This window comes from Callospermophilus lateralis, chromosome 2 (genome assembly GCF_048772815.1).
Source record: "Callospermophilus lateralis isolate mCalLat2 chromosome 2, mCalLat2.hap1, whole genome shotgun sequence".
Taxonomy (NCBI): Eukaryota; Metazoa; Chordata; class Mammalia; order Rodentia; family Sciuridae; genus Callospermophilus; species Callospermophilus lateralis.
In genome coordinates this window covers 171,205,891-171,224,279 of record NC_135306.1, presented here as the reverse complement: position 1 = coordinate 171,224,279, position 18,389 = coordinate 171,205,891, and the positions used below count along the sequence as shown (strand labels likewise).

At 33.3% G+C, this 18,389-nt stretch overlaps 1 protein-coding gene across 2 annotated transcripts in view; it reads right to left on the bottom strand.

Moving 5' to 3' along the window:
* Positions 1-355: 355 nt before the first annotated feature.
* Slc17a6 (solute carrier family 17 member 6) overlaps positions 356-18,389 on the bottom strand; it is a 37,169-nt gene continuing 19,135 nt past the window's right edge. For both annotated transcript variants that reach the window (XM_076844273.2, XM_076844275.2), the window contains exons 4-12: positions 17,728-17,842; positions 16,674-16,761; positions 15,086-15,172; positions 11,518-11,660; positions 7,452-7,601; positions 2,517-2,649; positions 1,959-2,069; positions 1,463-1,590; positions 356-691 (exon numbers count right to left, since the gene is read on the bottom strand). In XM_076844273.2, coding sequence (XP_076700388.1) covers positions 356-691; positions 1,463-1,590; positions 1,959-2,069; positions 2,517-2,649; positions 7,452-7,601; positions 11,518-11,660; positions 15,086-15,172; positions 16,674-16,761; positions 17,728-17,842 — 1,291 coding nt within the window. The remainder of the gene's footprint in view (positions 692-1,462; positions 1,591-1,958; positions 2,070-2,516; positions 2,650-7,451; positions 7,602-11,517; positions 11,661-15,085; positions 15,173-16,673; positions 16,762-17,727; positions 17,843-18,389) is intronic.

The following is an 18,389-nucleotide window of genomic DNA, read 5'->3' as shown; positions in this document are numbered from 1 at the left end:
ATCAAGTAGCTTTGGCTTCCTAACTTTTGTAAGATGAGATGTGCCAACTGTTTTAGTTGTGCTTTATTAAATGGTGATGAGTTCTAGCGCATATGAATCCAATGAATCCTACTTGTTTCTATAGTGAAACCCTAAATCACAAATACAAGAATGGAGGACCAATATGGAAATGATGTAAATTCACAACTTCTACAGATTGCACTTGATGATAATTTCATGAATTTGTTTGATTTCATTTTTACAGCAAGACTTGCCTTGTTGATATGTTTACATGTTTACACGACATGTTTTTAAATTTTTTGTGCAATCACAACTTAATCACAAACACTAAAAATAAATCCAGCAAGTAGTTTTGTTATGAATAATCATCTCGGTCTTTATAGGTATATGAGTTTTGTACTTCTTCTTGTACGAATTCCTCTTTCTTTTCCCAACCATTAGGCCAACCTCCATTGGCCTGTGTTGTGGCACCATAAGACTTGGTGGTGCCATAATTTATATAATTCTGAGTAATGTCCCCTGTTTCCTCATCAAGTTCATCTTCATGGATAAATCCACATTTTTCTTCACTTGTTTCTTCAGGGTCTGCCCAGGGTTGCTTCTCTCCTGAGGCAAATATTGCATAAAATATAACTCCGCCATAGTGGACAAGTGCAGCGATCAGGAAGACATACTGCCACTCTTCACGTGACTGCAGGGACAAGACATGGTGCTGTGAGAACAAACCCTAAGTGACTGAAAAGCTTAGCATCTGATCTGAATGCTCCGCCATTATAGTTCTCACTACTACTGGATCTGATCATGCAAACACTTTTCTAGAACCTTTTTATAAAACTATTTCTTTCATTATTTAACTTTTTAATTAAAAGTTCTAAAGTGAAACTCTAAATATATCTATACCCTGCTGATTTAAAAAAACACTCATATTCTCTTTGTATTTTCATATACTTATCTTTTTTCTTACTCCTTTGTTTATCTCCTGTTAAACTATAATTTTGAAGCTCTACATGTATGTTTATAAGGAGAAATAGCTAATATTAATATTCTCCCATGGACAACTACAGGAGATTCAAAATTGAGGCTTACAAATAAAGTTGAGAAATCTTCTGCTTGCCTATTTTAATAAGCTAGGGGTAATTTTGTTGTTGTTGTTGTTGCACCAAAAACACCAGAAATACATGTTATATACAAGGACCTGGGTACACTTCCTAGCACCACAAAAAATTTTAAAAGAAATAGGTGTTAAAAGTTGTCAAAGAACAACTTGCTTATTGATTGGAAAAGTGGACTCTTTCAGAATTTCTGGGGAGAGGTTTTCCTGTGGACCTCAATTATCTTTCCTACTCAGAAATATGGTGACTGAACCACATTCAGAAGGAGCATACCAAGGTAGACATAGTAACTTTTTCCAATCATGACAAAGAATCTTCTATAACTGAATATCTATCCTGGTCCATCTTACCTTATTCTTGGTCATTGCACCAACAATGATAGGGCAAACCATTCCTGACAATGTGCCAACACCATTCGAAATGCCCATTAAGATACTGGCATATCTTGGAGCAATATCCAAGTGGTTGACGTTGAAGCCTGAAATACACAATAAGCTTTGACTTAGGGAGTCATTGATCTCTTAGAAATAAGTACCTGTAGAGAATCATACCACAGCTCAACACATAGCAGGTGCTTATCATGTTCTGATCATTTAGCTCAGGAATACAGTGGCAATGAGTGAGTTATGACTTCTTATTCAGTATTTAACATGTAATGCTCAGTCCATAAAGTAAGGGAAATGTTCTATTAAGAAACAACAGCAAGAAACAATCAGTACACAAGGAAAAAAGTAAAATAGTAACACATCTAAATAATATTTCCTAAGTGTCTTAACTGTTACTCATTATATAGCCACCAGCCAAAATCAGGACATCATACATATAAGAAAGAAAAATGTGTCTTACCAGATATAGCAAATCCGCTAAACCCCACTGCAAGTACCAAGAATGAGATCGCTACACCTCTAGTATGAGAATAGCCAACAACCAGAAGCAATGTGGCTTCCATGCCAAAACCTTCAGGAGCAAACAATGGAAGTATTTCAGAAACTTGAGTGAATTTGACCAATGATCCAAAATTGCTAAAAATGTTCACTCTTACTGACCTAGACATTCCATGCCAGAAAACTTAAATTTTAAATTGTCAATAACAGCAATAAATTATGCCATCGATTGCAGGTACCTTCCTTGTGTTTTAATTTTTTAAATATTCAAAGCAACATAAAGTTTCAGTGGTTGGAAAGGTTTAGTTACAATGAGTAGAAATAATAATATTATGCAATGCACCAAAACTAGGAGTTACGAAAGTTTGAAGTAAGATAGGGAAATACTTTAAAACAACTGCTGAAGGCACAAATTCAGTTGCAATTAATTAGTTTCCTCTGTGCAGAAGAAGTTATCCTCTTATGCAGATCAGAACTTACTGAACTGAAACCATGTCCTTACTAGGACACATGCACTTACCACCACAGTTCATGATCTTTCTCACTGTGGTTGTTGAAAGAATTTGCCTGCTTCTTAGAAAGTCTGCAATTTGTCCTCCAATAGGCACAATGATTGTCATGACTAAGTGTGGCACAGCAGAGAGCATGCCAACCTGATGAAAAACAAGAAGGGGGAAAGATGTATGTGACCATAAATATGTGGGCGATTCAATGGCCATGGTTTCTGAATCCATCATCAACTCTTCACGAAAAAAGGGAGGCAAAGTGTTGTCTCCAAATGACCTCCTACTCATTCCTAGACAAAGCAATGCTCCCACTGAATAAATAATAAAGACCAAGTAAGTTTACTTGGATCCCTTTTGTTCTTCATGAAGAAGGAAATTTTTTTAGTGCTATGTTGTGACTCAGTAAATTTTGAGTTCATGAATTAACTGTTCTGGATCTTATCATTGAATGATACACATTTGTTTGTCATTTTATATTCCTACATATGTTTACACAGATTCATCTTTAGCAAGAGGAAGGAATAGGAGGGGGGATGAAATAGAGAAAAAAGTGCTTTTGGTACACAATGAGGAGTCTATATTTTCAAATTCTTAAGGCTAAACATTCTATATTTGCATTTTAAATATACTATATATACATATATACATTATAAAAATGATATTTAAGTTCCACAGACTAAAAGTCCAGAGAGTGCAGATTAATTCTTCAATATTAGGTATTTTCTGCCAAATATCAATATTTGGGAAATATTGTCAGACAGTGTTATAGTTTCTGAACTGAATTTATACTATTTAGCCCCAACTAAAAACTAACCCAAAAGCATCAATTTAACATAGATTATGTGCAAGACAGGGTTCTCTAAGCATTATGGGGACATGATAGGGGCAGGAAGTATAAATAAAATGTATTTAAATTATATACTACTACATATATAGATAGTAAATTTTCAATGTAACCTATAAGGAAGTTTCTCACTAAGTATACTTTGAAGTATACTTTCTCACTAAGTATACTTCATGCATATGATAAGTAATAGGTAAGTGTTTAGTATTTGTGTTTAAGGATGCTTTTTCAGTTGCATTACTGAAGATGTGAGATAAGAATTCTATTTTATTTTAGAATGGTGTTATGGTGAAGCTTAATAATCATGAGCTTGAGTTGTTGTAATGACTAATTGAGTGAATGATTCTAAGATACCCTAACTGTTTAGGCTATTTAATTCTCTCTTCTCCAAGTGGAAGTCTGTAATGTTATTATTCAGTGAAGAAACTGAGACTTAAAAGGGTTAAGTTTTTGCCAGAGACAAGTTTTAAGTCAATTCTACTTAATTCCAAAGACGAAGCTTTTAACCCATATGCCTAGCACCAAAGTCACTTGATAAAGAAAAATCAAATAATGACAGATAATATACATGAATGTGACTAGTTTAGTTCAAAACCTAGCATTTAGTAGGGGCTTAACAAAGGCAAGGTAAATAAACATATGGCAAACTGACAATAGGTGAACATCATTGCTTTCAATGATAACATCTTAGAAAAATTCAACGGTTCTTTCTTAGTCGCAGTTAGACACATTTCAAGAAAGCAATGTGTAGAAAAAAAATCCATGGGGGAAATTAAAACATTCTTAAACACACCATATAAAGATTTGCACAGAATAACATGCCATGCCTTTGATATTCATGAAAGCAAGCTCAAAGATTGGGAGTCACTACGTTTCCTAAGCCCACCCAATTAACGTGCATTATATCCCTGTATATGAGGCATCTGAAAAATTCTTAAATTGAATGTTCTCTGCTATTTACTATCTATTCAAGTAAACATTTTCATTACTTTGAATAAAAAAGGAACAAAGATATAATTATCATTTATTCATTCTTTCTGAAAAGTGCAGTGTAAAGCATCGTGGGAAATGCAAAGAGCACAAACTCGTTAATGAGACAGAAGTTTTGGAATCTTTTAGTGCACTGACTTAACATTTTAAGGTATGCAATCTCTTCTCCCATAAGCAATATGTAGAGGTAGTCTGTATGTGACCTCAACAAGGCCACAGACATTTCAAAACTTCATGAAAGTTTTCCAAGTGTCTTCTCATCTTTTAGTGACTTATCATAAATATGCATTTGACACATGATCAGACTGATCAAACCTTTCTTAAGAGTATCATAATTTATAATGATCACTAAGAAGTTTGCCAATTATTTTAAGATGGCCCAAGAGTAGGGTAAATGCTTTAGTTCCATAATTGATTCTTTTTTAAAAAAGATTTTCTTTTTATTTATACATGACAGTAGAGTATGCTTTGATATATTTATACAAATATGGAGTACATCTTATTTTCATTAGGATACCAGTCTTGTGGTTGTATATGAGATGGAGATTCACTGTGATGTATTTATACACACACACACACACACACACACACATTGGAAAGTTAGACCAGATTCATTCCACTTCTATAACTGATTCTTCATGGAAACTTCAGGTCATTAGATATTGCCACCTCTTCCTCTTTATTCCTCTGGGTTACAGTTTGGATGGAATCCTTCTGATATGTATTCTGTTTAGAAATTGGCAGGATGCACCATGGCAAGGAGCACCCATTCAATACTGTTTTTCTTCCCCAAAATATGAAGGTCAAAAGAAACATATATCCTCTCTCATTTGGCATATCCCCAAATGCTAATTAACCCTAGTATTGGGCTTCCCCTCATATGCCATTCTCAAAGAGACTGAAAATTCTTTCATATTGCCATAGGCTAATATAATATTATATATATATATGTACATATATACACACACATATCAGTTTAAAAGTACAGCTCACTTACACAGTTAACTTATATGTATATAAATGTTAGTTCTAACATATAAAACTATATTATATAGTTAACTTACATATGTATTCTGTAATAACTGAGTCATTATATTTGGAATGAATATTAAGCCCTTGAACTTACAGTTTTATCTGTAGGATACCCAGTTTCATGAAGTTTTGAGAGAGCAAACTTCCATATGAATATTTTATTTCATTTAAAATTTGCTAACTGAAACACTATTTAGAACTCTAATGAAAATAAGTAAATAAATGAAATTCGCTTCAATTTTGAAAGCTGGTATCAATACCATTATTCACAGAAAAAGTAAATTGAGACTGAGAATTAATCAAAAACTATCCCAATGTTGTGTATTAATTTTTCATTATAGAACTTGGATTCAAAGCCACATCAGCCTCAATCTAAAACCTGTGCTCTAAGTCTTCCATTATTTCCTCTGCATATTTTTTAGGTAAGACATAGATGCTTTTTTCCAGTCTAATCAAAATGTTTAGACCAATCTCTGTGTATAGAAATTATCCGCAATTTTAGCTAACAATACAACAGTGAATTAAATACATCAACTCATCTGATTATCATGTTTAGTTTTTGCAAAGCATCATTGATTGTATCATGCTTTTTGAATTCATTGGAAATAGAAGGCCAAAATGACCACACAGTTTCATTAGCATCACTTGGCTTCTTCACTCTCCCCCAGGAGACTAGACTTTATTAATAGCCTCTCAGTGTCATATTTGTCCTAGATTATGAAAATGGACTCACACCTCCCGCATCCTTTGTTGAGAAGTGTTACACCTCTCAGAGCTCCCAAAGGCTACCCTGCAATGTTTGATCAGCTCCAGAGAGAAGAGCCCTGTCTAAAGCAGTCATTCTTCTCAGGGATGGAGGAAACAGTTTCCTTAGAAACAGGGATTACAAAAGAGCTCTTAGAATAGCTACTCCTAAACTAAGGTTTTCTTCAGTCCCAGGCCTCAGATAGTCTTTCAAGTAGAGACATAATATGAATAACGAGAGCCCAGCTGGTCTTATGTAAGGACATGAAATAAAAATGGCAAGACCATTGCTGGCACAGACAAGTGTATTCAGGACTCATCCAAGGGCTTGGCACAGAGATGGCATTCAATAACGTGCTAAATGTTTGAATGGATCTAGGGCTTACCTGAATTTAAATAGCATAGTAAAGGGAAATGAAATAAAAATCAAATAATCAAGGCATAAATGTAATTCTGTCGCTTATTACTATCATGGTTTTAGGTAATTTTTAAATAATTTCCTTAGTTCCTGTTTGCCTATCAGTTGAATAGTAATGATGATAGTTGTTCAGTGGGTCAAACAAACAATATTGTTCATGAATATGAAAGAACTTATAAATTTCAAATCCTGATATAAATATAAGGTAGTATTGCAAGTTCATTTCAACTCTATAGAAAAATCTCAAAATCATTATACTTCCATAGTTGTGAACCAATGTCTGCAGCACTAAACATGCTGTGCTATAATTGGTAACTTAGTTTTTATCTGTAGCACCAAGCTGTGAACATTTGGGAGACAGAAATCATGCTTTTACATCTAAACAACCTCACACAAAGCTTCATATTCTATGCTCAACAAATGCTTGTGAAATTATATTCTTTGATTAACAAAACAAGAATATTTTCTTTTTTTTAGCTAAACTTACATCTTTAATTGGACAGATCTCTGAGAACATGGAAGAAGAGCTACATTGGTAATTACATAAGTAAAATTTCTTTTGCTTTGATTGAAATAACTTTTTGTTTACTGTTATGTTATGTCTGACTTCAGTCTCCAAGGAAGTTGTGTTATCTATGTCAAAAAACTGCACTAGTCCTCAGACCAATTGGGATATAAGCTCTGTAGAGTCAGACAATGGTTTGTTTGCCTGTATTCAAAGGACTAGAGAGCAACTTCAGACAGCAGAATACAGTAGTACACTCAAACACTTTACTCAGCCTCTATTTGCCAGTAGTTATTTGTGGAATGAATAAATTAATAACTCAAGAAAGTCACAGGATAAATTGATGGCAAAAGTATTTAATGCTATCTTAAATACAAAAGTCACTCACTATTTAAATAAGGTTGATTTTCACATACCTTGCTAATTTCAAATCCAAAGACTTCTTCAAAATATGCTGGCTGACTAATAAGCAATAAATAAAAAGTCCAGCTTCTGCAGAAGTTTGCAACAATTATTGCATAGACTGGCATAGATGTAAAGAATTTCCTCCATGGAGTCTTGAATTTCTGAAATTTGAAAAACAGTTATTTAGACCATTTTTAATATTTTCTAATTCAAATTGGACTAATAGGTGCTGTCCATTTTCAGGATGCATATGATGGAGCATGAGTAAGAGTAGGCAGGAAGTAGAGAATTGACCATTCCAATTATCAGTTAGCCTTATCTGTAGGAATAATCTTTGGAAGAAGAAAATAAAATAACTCTTCTTCTGATTAAATTGTTTCACTTTAAGAATATGCAAAATTCCATTGATAGAAAATTAAGTCCAGAAGCATAGATTCTAAAATTCTTAGCAGTTTTTTTTCAGCTAAATACTCACTGCAAAATCAGTGACCTTGTGATGTCCAAAATAATTTTTTTAAATATTGCAAATTAAATTCTCTTGATAGCTCATGGATGTTAACAAGTTCTGTGACAACAGAGTACAAGGTTCTATCAAAGTTACGTGATATGCAGCTAGGTTAAAATATTTGACCATCCAGAACACTGTGGACATCATAATTAGTTACCTATAATGTATTAACATTCAAAATTAACAATCTGAATATGATTGCCTTTGTGTAGGATACCCTTTAAAAATTTAAAACTAGCATACTTAAAAATTTTTCAAAAAGATCTCTTATATTCGCAAATACTCTCTCAATTACTTTATTTTGAATACTAACATACAATTTGCAAAGAATCAATAGCCTAAAATAACTACATTTAATATTAGGTTTAGATCCTTGATCTGATCAAATTACTAAAACAGGGGTAAACAATATTTTAAACTCAGACTTAGTAATTTTTCCTAGAGGTAGAACATCAGAAATGTTAATATTAATGTGACTATAATTAGCCTTTCAAATGCTTTTTAATCAGAAGTTACATTGTGGTGATAACAAATATGTGTAATACAAAAAAAATAATCAAAACAAAACCAAAAACCTATCCTAATAATACATAATGAGTTCTATGACTTTAGGCAAAATTTATAGTGACAGCACCATAGACTGATTCAAAAGTCACAATTTCAAAACTAATTCAATATGTCCAAGGCAAATGGTGCCTGATGAATACACACATTCCACAGATATAAAAATGGCCAAAGAGAAATGTCTGCATTTCAGAAAATTATCAGAAACAAATAACTTTTCCCTGTTGAAAAGGTCTTTCTTTAATTCATAGCAGAATCATCTCCCCTAAGAATTCTATTCTTTAGGTGGTAGAGCACTTCATGAAGAATAAGAGAAAATATCTAATGTTATTCCATAAAGATTGTTAGGAGTTAGAGGTGGGTTTATGATATTCTGATAATGCTCTATTTATTAAATTGGCTGTTTGCTTCATAGATATATTTAATTTATAAAAATCAGCAATCTGTCTGTTTAGAATTTATATATTTTTCTCTCTGTATGCTACATTTAAATGTTATTTTTAAGAACAAAAAGGATATTTAAGAAACATTACAGTCAATTACAACCCAGGATCCTTAATTGGATCTGAACTCAAATTTAACTGCCAAAATATGTAAATATAGACTGGGTCTCAAAATATGGACAGGGTATTAGAAATTGGAATGTGATATAGGTATGAGATAATGTTAGGGAGTAACAGCTAATTGTATTAGGTATGATAGTAGTACCAAAATTGTGAAGAATATTATTTCTCTAGAGATACATGTAAAGTATTCATGGATATGGTGTTTTACTTTGAAATTGTTCAGAAAAACAAAAATGAAATAAATACGGCAATATGTTAACAATTGGTACACCTATGTGGTACACAGATCTTCCTGGGTGGGGTATCCCAGACTCTCCTCCTCATTTTTCTTCTGTCCTGACTGAGAAATGCATTCTATGATTCAACTAGCTGTATGTTCTCCCCCAAGGCTGGACCTCAAGCACAAGCCTTAAACATTCCCAGGCACTGATAAAGATGACTAGGTTGATACTCAAAATGCTGAAAGAAAGTGGCCCCAGCCTTGAGCTGAATTCCTTAACCCTCATGTAAACTCTACACAGGCGTTCTCACTGAAGTCATTCGCTAGAACACCTGTTCTTCTGCAGTGGACCATAGCATAGGCTGCAGCCCTTTGCAAGTTCACCTAATAAAGGCTTTGGATTGATCTCCCTGGTATTCAGTGAATCTTTCTTTGGAACCCCAAAGAGTCCTATCTCTAAATCTTTGGGCCATTCCTTTGTGGGAATTCCCCTGCCACCACTCTTAGGCAACTCTGTGCACTGGTTAGGTGGGAGGAAACAATCTGTTACACTTCTTTCTGCTTTGTTATTTATTGAATTTGTTCACAATTCTAAGTTCAAAATAACTAAGATACGAATTATACTTCCATTTTTACATTTACTTTAAAGCTACAGGAACAAAGAAAATATCATTAAGAAGTAAAATATTGTACATTTTTAAAGCAATAACGTGTAGGAAATGGAAGTTTGGAGATTATTTTACCAACCTATGTGCTTGTTCTTTAGGGGTTTATTTCTGAGAACTAGATAATCCATGTTTCTGATTTTTTGTTTTAAGTATGTATGATCTAGACCCATAGTCTTTCAAGAACCGGCAAACTAAGGAAATATGATAAACTAATGAGGATATATGTTGATCAAAATATTTTTAGCTAGAAATTGAGGCTTTGTTCAGAACTGGTCACAGACCATCTTCTATTTAGCTTCTGCTCACAGTAAAAAGCGCATGTGGATATCACAGCACTCTGTAAGCCCTACTCCACCTACCCCTACCCCTTACCATTTGTTTCTCAAGTAGCCACCAATAGAAAGCAACTTTCAGGTCATTTACAGAAGAACACAGAATGAGAAAAGTACTAACACCAAATCTGTCTAGTTCTTGGAATAACTAGAAATTAAGGATTTTTATAATCATGAAAATTTTGCTTCTGAAAGAATGAGATTTTATATTCAGTAAAGGCCAAGATATTCTCAGCAACAATGGAAGATGGACCTCTTTACCTAGGATATGTCAAAAACAAGGGTTCTCTAACAAATTAAGTGGAGAATAAGAACAGAAACTAAACAAGCTTAAAGAAGGGAAATGAGAGTGTTTGTGTTGTTTTTGTTTTAATAATGCAGATGTTTGTTTCTCATTCAGAGCTCTATACCTTCCAATTCTAAGCATAAAAATTGGAGTAACTCATTCAATGGATGAATTACTGTACATCTCTAGAAAACACTATTTTTGTTGACCACTTTTCTTTTTTTAACATCAGATGGCTATTTATTAATTACTCTGTACTATATATTAATGTCACATGAATCCAAACATTTATCTTTCCCCTCTTTGTAGGCAAATCCTGTCAATTATATAATTTGGTTAAATTATAAGAAAAAGCTCACAACATCATATTATTTGACATTCATAAAAATCCTAAAAGATAATGACATTTTATCAATAAATATATTAAAGTATGTTAAGAATATTTTCCATGTAAGCTGTTTATTTCTGGCATTCTAATGCCTTACTATTTACTAATCACATGTAACTAAATATACATGTGTATAGACTACATTTAGAATATTCAATACACAAAAATAGACCTTTTCATGGCCAATTTGAAATTTTCTATAACTTAAAATTACCAAGTATTAATGTAACTTGTTTAAATTGTGGACAATATTGAATTAAAATTGGCTGAGATTTAAAGTCATGGCTATAATACAGGACAAGCTTTAAGATGCTTGAGAAAAGATAAAGGGAAAAAAGGAATATAGATGGAGGAAGTAGCTAGCAATCCTTCCTAAATGAGTCAGGAAGTATGAATGGAACCCTCCCTCAAAAAAAAAAAAAAAAAAAAGGATGATTGTTATCATCTTAGTTTTACTTAATAGAGAATTATAAAACAGTTTGATTGATAAAGGAAGATGAAATGGGGAATAATAGTAGGAATATACACCATAATAAGGTTCTTACTTCCATTGCACCTAAAAGATTTGCACTCTCTCCAATGCTTTCTTCTATGTACCTACGTTCTTCATCTGTAATAGTAGGATGCTTTGCAGGGCTCTCATAAGACACCAAAAGCCAAAACATGTACCAGACCATCCCAAAGCTTCCTGCAAGAAACAGTTCAGAATAAGGAAGTCAAAGAAAGCTATCACAAATAATTCATTGAATAGTGCGTGCTGAAACAAAACTATAGTAATCTCATGACACATTATGATGGAGAATTTGATTTGAAATATGGCTAATTGACTTTGGTCACTTCTTCCTGTGTTTGCCAATTCAACTTGGAGTTTCCTGAAGTCTAATCCTATGGTTTTCTCTCTAGGTGTTTTGAATGCACTGATATGCAAACAAATCCCTGTATCTATTGAATGATGTAATTGGGAAGATATTCACATGTCCAACAAGCATTTACTGAGCATTTCCTACTCCAGAAAATCTGCCAAGTGAGGAAAAAAATACAATGAACAAAACAAATTCTTACCCTCAAATAATTTTCTGAGGGTGAATCCTTTTCATATTTGCCTGCCTTATCTGAAAGTTGCCTGCATTTCTTTTTTTTATTAATTAATTTATTTTTTAATTGACACAACACCTTTATTTCACTTGTTTATTTTTGTATGTGGTGCTGAGAATCTAACCCAGGGTCTGTCACTTGGGAGGCGAGTGCTCTACCACTAAGCCACAACCTCAGCCCCAAGTTGTCTGCATTTCCTGAGAGGAAAATGTTCATTCCCTTCTCCTGTTAGCAATTCCTAATAAACAGACTACTAACTAAAATCCAGAAGAATATTTTAATCTAAGTGGTTATATTGCATACCAACGGGCCTCTGTAATCACCGCGGTAACATTTCACGCTGTATGTGACAACATACCACACTAATTTCAGCACTGACATTGCCTATTGATTATTCTTTGGGCGAAAGAAATTATAAATTCCATATTCATAAACAGTGTGCAAGTCTTTTTTTATACCCTTCTTTATTTAGCATTCTCACCATTTTAACATGTTTATATGGTGCAACATAAATCCATATGTATTAAAAAGAGAAATAATTTCAAGTGATTTATTCTGTTTTCCTGGCGGCTGGACATTTCATTTTCCCTCGTATTGTTCTTTTTGTCCCTTGGGTAAAAATCTAAATGCCCTTGATCTCTCTAATGCTTTATTTTTTGCCTATTCAATCTCTAAAATGTATTCCATAATACCATACAGAGCTTCTGATATGCTGTGTTTCTTTTAATTACCGAACATGGAAGCAAGCATGATTTGGGGCCAGACAGTAAGTGAAAATTTGGAATAATGTAGTGGTTGTAGAACAGGTCTCTCCCAGATCCAAATGCAGGTGGTGGCCCTAGTTAGTTATATAATCCAAATAGTAACTGAATCCCTCTAAACTGCCACTATAAAATGGAATGTATTTCATTTTTATAATATTGTGGCAAAAAGAGGTTAACAGTGTTAATCCTTTAACTTCAACTGTAATCCAGGACAATGAAGGGCATATATTAAGTATCCAACAAAGGAGAGTACCCATAATTCAATCATAATTACATTACCACTAAATGAATTCATCTTGTGTGTCATATACTCTCCTAATTGCTCTGCATGTATTATCTTTTCATCTTACTCTACTGTACAATTTTTACCTTGTTAATTCAAAATACATAAATATTGAATGTGTAGCTCAAAACCCAATTTTTCTTAGAGACAGTAAGCAAGCACTATGAGATTTTCAGATTATAGCTTTGTATCCTTCAATGATAAATATTAAATGAGATAAAATTTGAAATGAAGAGATTAGATTCATGATACATTACCTAAATTATATCCTCTCCCCCATGAAAAAAAATATCAAGACTTGAAGACAAATGCTTATTACATTAAAGATACATCATATATTCAAGTAAGTAATGAACAAAAAGGCACAAAAAGAGGTTTTTTTTTAAAAAAAGAGGTCTTCATGTCTTCATACAAACCAAAACTATACATTCCAAACAGTTTCTTTTTAAGTTGGTTAAATTATAGACTAATTTGAAGATCTAAGGCGAAGTATGTATTAAAATCTAATGAAAAGATCTCCCTAGAAAAAATATAAACAACTACACATTTGTCTCAAAATCAGGATATTCATGTATCAAAAACCTATCTACTGAATGGATTACTCAGAATTAAAAGAGAATACAGTCCTGACATTTGCAGGTAAATGGATGGAGTTGGAGAATATAATGTTAAGTGAAGTTAGCCAATCCCAAGAAGCTAAATACCGTATTTCTTCTCTGATATAAGGATGCTGATTCATAATGCGGATGGGGCGGGGAGCATGGGAGAAATAGACAAACTTTAGACAGGGCAAACGGGAGGGTGGGGAAAGGAAGGGACAGGAGGATAGGAAAGATGGTGGAATGATATGGACATCATTACCCTAAGTACATGTATGAAAACAAAGACAAACAAATAAACCAAAAAACTATCTATAATCTTTGACCAGAAGAGCCCCTATTGTAAAATAACATCTAAGAGCATTCTGTATTTGTTCTGATGAGAACATTTCAAAATGGGAATGAATCAGGGTAAATTTGGAAGCATCCCAACACTGTCCTATGGCATGACTTCATTAATATTTCAGATTATCATACCCATATTTAAAGATGAGGTTAATCATAGACAACAGCATTGGAATTCAGCTATCTAATACTACTGCTTTCCTTGCTATTAAAATGCCTCTTAGAGAGACTTTAGGGTACTTTAAAGCAGTAAGCTTTTGGCTTTTTGATAGCATGTTTAGATTTAGGGTTTCGATTTACACTTCAACGTGGGGGCTTAATTGCTTTAAAGTATGGGGAAATGACAACTAAGATGTGCTGCTGCAGGAGCTGATTTCTGTTATTTCATCACAGAGTTGAAATGTGGCATTAGCACTACCACCATCTTACACCTCCCTCTCCCTGTTCAGTCTTAAGAAGGTAGAATCAAGGAAATGACCAAGAAACAATAACAAAACAAAGAGTGGTGTGTTTCTGCCTCTTTTCTCCTTGTCAGCTTTAAATCAAGAGCTATCCTTTATCATCATAACCAAAAACATATTTCATACATTACAAAGTCTTCATCAGCAATGTACTTGTTTTATTTTAAAATAAGAAATAGCAATGTAGGCAAAGTAGCAGTTACAAAATATTTTTTTCAACCACAGAATATAAGGAAAGAATTCTTCTTTTAATTAGTTCTAATCAGTTATACATTACAGTAGAAATCTCTTTGATTCATTGTATACAAATGGAGCAGAATTTTTCACTTCTCTGGTTGTACATGAAGTAGAGTCACACCATTCATGCAATCATACATGTATGTACCTAGCATAATGATGTCCATCTCATTCCACCATCTTACGTACCCCATTGCCCCTCTGCCCCCTTAAGGCAAGAAAATGAGTGAATACAGAAAAATACACTTAGTGACCTCATTGCCTACAACCATATTTCTTTTAGCCTATGCATATTTCATACAATTCTACTGTAAAGAATGGTAACGTACCATAGACGTAAAATACTGAAGACCAGCCAGTGTACTGTACAAGAATACCAGCTAAAGGCATTGCAATTACAGCCCCAGCATAAGAACCTAAAGTAGAAAGAAAGAGGAGAGGAAAGTCAGTGAAATCAATAGAAATTCTAACTTCATTTCACGTTCTTGGGTTGGTTCACACAGTCACACATGTTCACCCAGTTCCATGTGCAGTCATACATATACTCATGTGTGCGTGTGTGTGCGAGTGTGTGTGTGTGTGTGTGTGTGTGTGTGTGTGCGCGCACGCGCATACCTGTACGGGATATAGAGCTATACAGTGAATAGCACCCACCTACCCAACACACAAAATAGATTCAAAAATAAACAAATGTGTATGTTGGATGCTATTTGTGTGCTGGGATGAAAGCAGAGTGTTTCAACACTAACCAGACACTGGAGATCTGTTCTTGAAGGTCAGGTAAGTACCTTCTTGTAGCAGAATCATACTATTTCAGCTTTACATAGTGTGTTTTTTTTAAATTCATTTTAAAACTTAACAAAAGTTATTGTGAAAACAATAACTTAGGTGTGCAGACAAATATGGCAATATTTATGTCTTATGACTTATGCACAAATGTTTATAAATGCTATAATTATAGACAATAACACTGCTAATCTTTCATTATGGTTAATGTCTCATTTCCTATTGTTAGAATTATTTGCAATAGTCCTAATCCTTGAATTTTACAAAGGATTTATATTTTCTCTTTGTTTGATTTAGAAAACTGTTTTCTTGCTTTGAAGTTTTGGTGTAAAAATAAAGAACCCAAACACTCTTCAGACAAAAAAAAAAGAGAGAGAAAGAAAGAAATTTTGACCAAATTGATTGTCTTAAGGATTTAAAAGTTAGCAGTGAACCAAAAGTATTTTCAGAATAGCCAAAAAAGCATTGAGTTTTAAAAATAGAGATTGAAGTGTAATAAATGTTTACTAATTATCTTTCTTAAAATAGCAGTAAATCAGTTTTATTCCCTAAGGTAAAATTTTTAACGAACAGAAAATTATGGTACCATTACTTATGAAACTAGTTGAAAACCATATTAATTTTAAATTATTTTATAGGGTATTTGACTTGGATTTTTATCAATTTTGTCCATTAAAATTCTAGCAAATAGTTGTATCAAATATTACTTCTAATAAACTGTGAGACTATAATGCCATAGAGAATTCAAAATAAAATTAATGTTTGCAAACATAAATCCACAGATGTCATTTGTTTATATGTTCACTTTTCCAAATGTGTTTAAAATTTATGTGTTTTGTACATTTTTATGTCTAACTCTATTAAAAAGAACTAACACTGTGAATCTCAAAATAATAATAGAAAAAAATAATGGAATAAAAACCAACCATGACTATATTTAAAAACTAGAAGAAATGGCTCAACTCCTAGAGAAATACAAAACAGAAGAAATAGAGAGTTTGAGGGAACCAATAAGAACTGATGAAATTGAAATGATATTCAAGAACTTAACCCCCTGACAAATCCAGAGAGTTTACTGGGTCAAGTTTACCACATTTTTAATTCTAAAGGTTTTTCTAAAATTTTACTCACCACAAAAGGAGGTGGTGGCCAGCCTACTTCTCTCCAGAGGAGGTGCCCATTTGCTCCATATCCCATGACATGCGGGGTAGGTGACACCCTGCAATGCAGAAGATAATTATCACCATTTAGAATGCAGAGTCATGGGAAAAGAAGCACGTCTCCTTGGCAGAGGCTGTTTCCTAAGAATGGTCCTAAGATATTAGGGAAAGCTGCTACACACAGGTCCTCACTAACACCCTAAAATTTCATTTTAAAATCTTTCAGTTCAGACTATGCACCACACAGATTTTTTTTCAGTGACTTGTTGGAATGTTCGTCAAACCTCAGGTCTTTCTTCCACCTCACATTTTTTTTCTGATTCAGGCAAAATTAAAAAAAAATCATATTAATCAAGTTACAAGTAATTCTGAACAGTTTATGAAATTTGGGAAATTTTTTGTGAATATTAAATTCAGTGATTCCTCAAAAAAAAAAAAAAGGAATCTATATAAAAGAATCTGAGGCTTAGAGCCTTGGCGTTTATACTTCCTGATAGTAGTGTCTAGAACTTAAGATACTTAAAATAATTAACCCTTTTCTATTATTTTGATGTATTACTTTTAAGTAAAGAGGAAGTTTTTCCAGTGTCTAAATATTTTAGATTACTTATCTAGTTCCACCATACTCCGTGGATAGAGAAGAGGCAATAGTTAGGACCAACTCAAGTATTTAAATGATATTCTTCCAATGTCTGCAGACAGATGAAACAAGAGCAAATCACTACCATTAGATGCCCAAAGTATATATTCAATGTATTATATCAGTGGGTACTTATGATTAAGAACATTGAGGACTTACTATAAAATGCCCAAGGGCTGGGAATGTAGCTCAACAGTAGAGTGTTTGCCTATTGTGTGTGAGACCCTCAGTTTGATCTCCAAGTATCTAATTACCTAACCTTTCCAATGTTACATTTTGATAAACTGTAGTTCAACTTAATAAAATATATTTATTTAGACAAAAACAAGTTAGTAGTTCTCAAGAACAAAATAATCTAAAACGATGCCATCTTATAGTTCCATACCTCAACAAGTCCCTGCAATATTCTAACAAAGATAACACATCCATAATGCACTCTGGCAGCTGATGGGATTAGCATATTTAGGGTAGAGGTAAGAAGTATGGCAGCTCCAAAAACCCTGAAATAGAAAAGACAGAACACTCTTTAAATGATTCATCATCATATAGGCACAGAGCTCAATTTCTCCGGTCAAGTTAAACACTTACTCAACAATTATAATTTTACAGTAGTTTTTTTCTGAAATAATAAAATACATTCTGGACTTGATTGGTTAGCCATTGTAAATGCATACTTCAACTCTCTAAGAAATTATACATCATTCGATGCACAAGAAATAAAAGAAGAATCTAATAAACCTGATTATACTTACTTATTTTTGTCATAAATCTAATTGCAAATTGAAAATGTTTAATGAATCATTGAATATGTATTTGGCCCAAATCTCAGTCTATAATGTAAGTTGTTTAAGGGCAAGAGCCTGTTTTTCAAATCAATTGTTTTAGCCCCAGCACTTGGCACAGTGCCTGACACACAGCTGGTAGTCACTGAAGGGTTGTTGAAAAATAATGATTGCATAAGTGGAGTCTGGCCTCACATTATACAAGTTTGCAACTTTGTAGAAACTGCATATACATAGAAATTACAAAAGTGGAATCATATTTTAA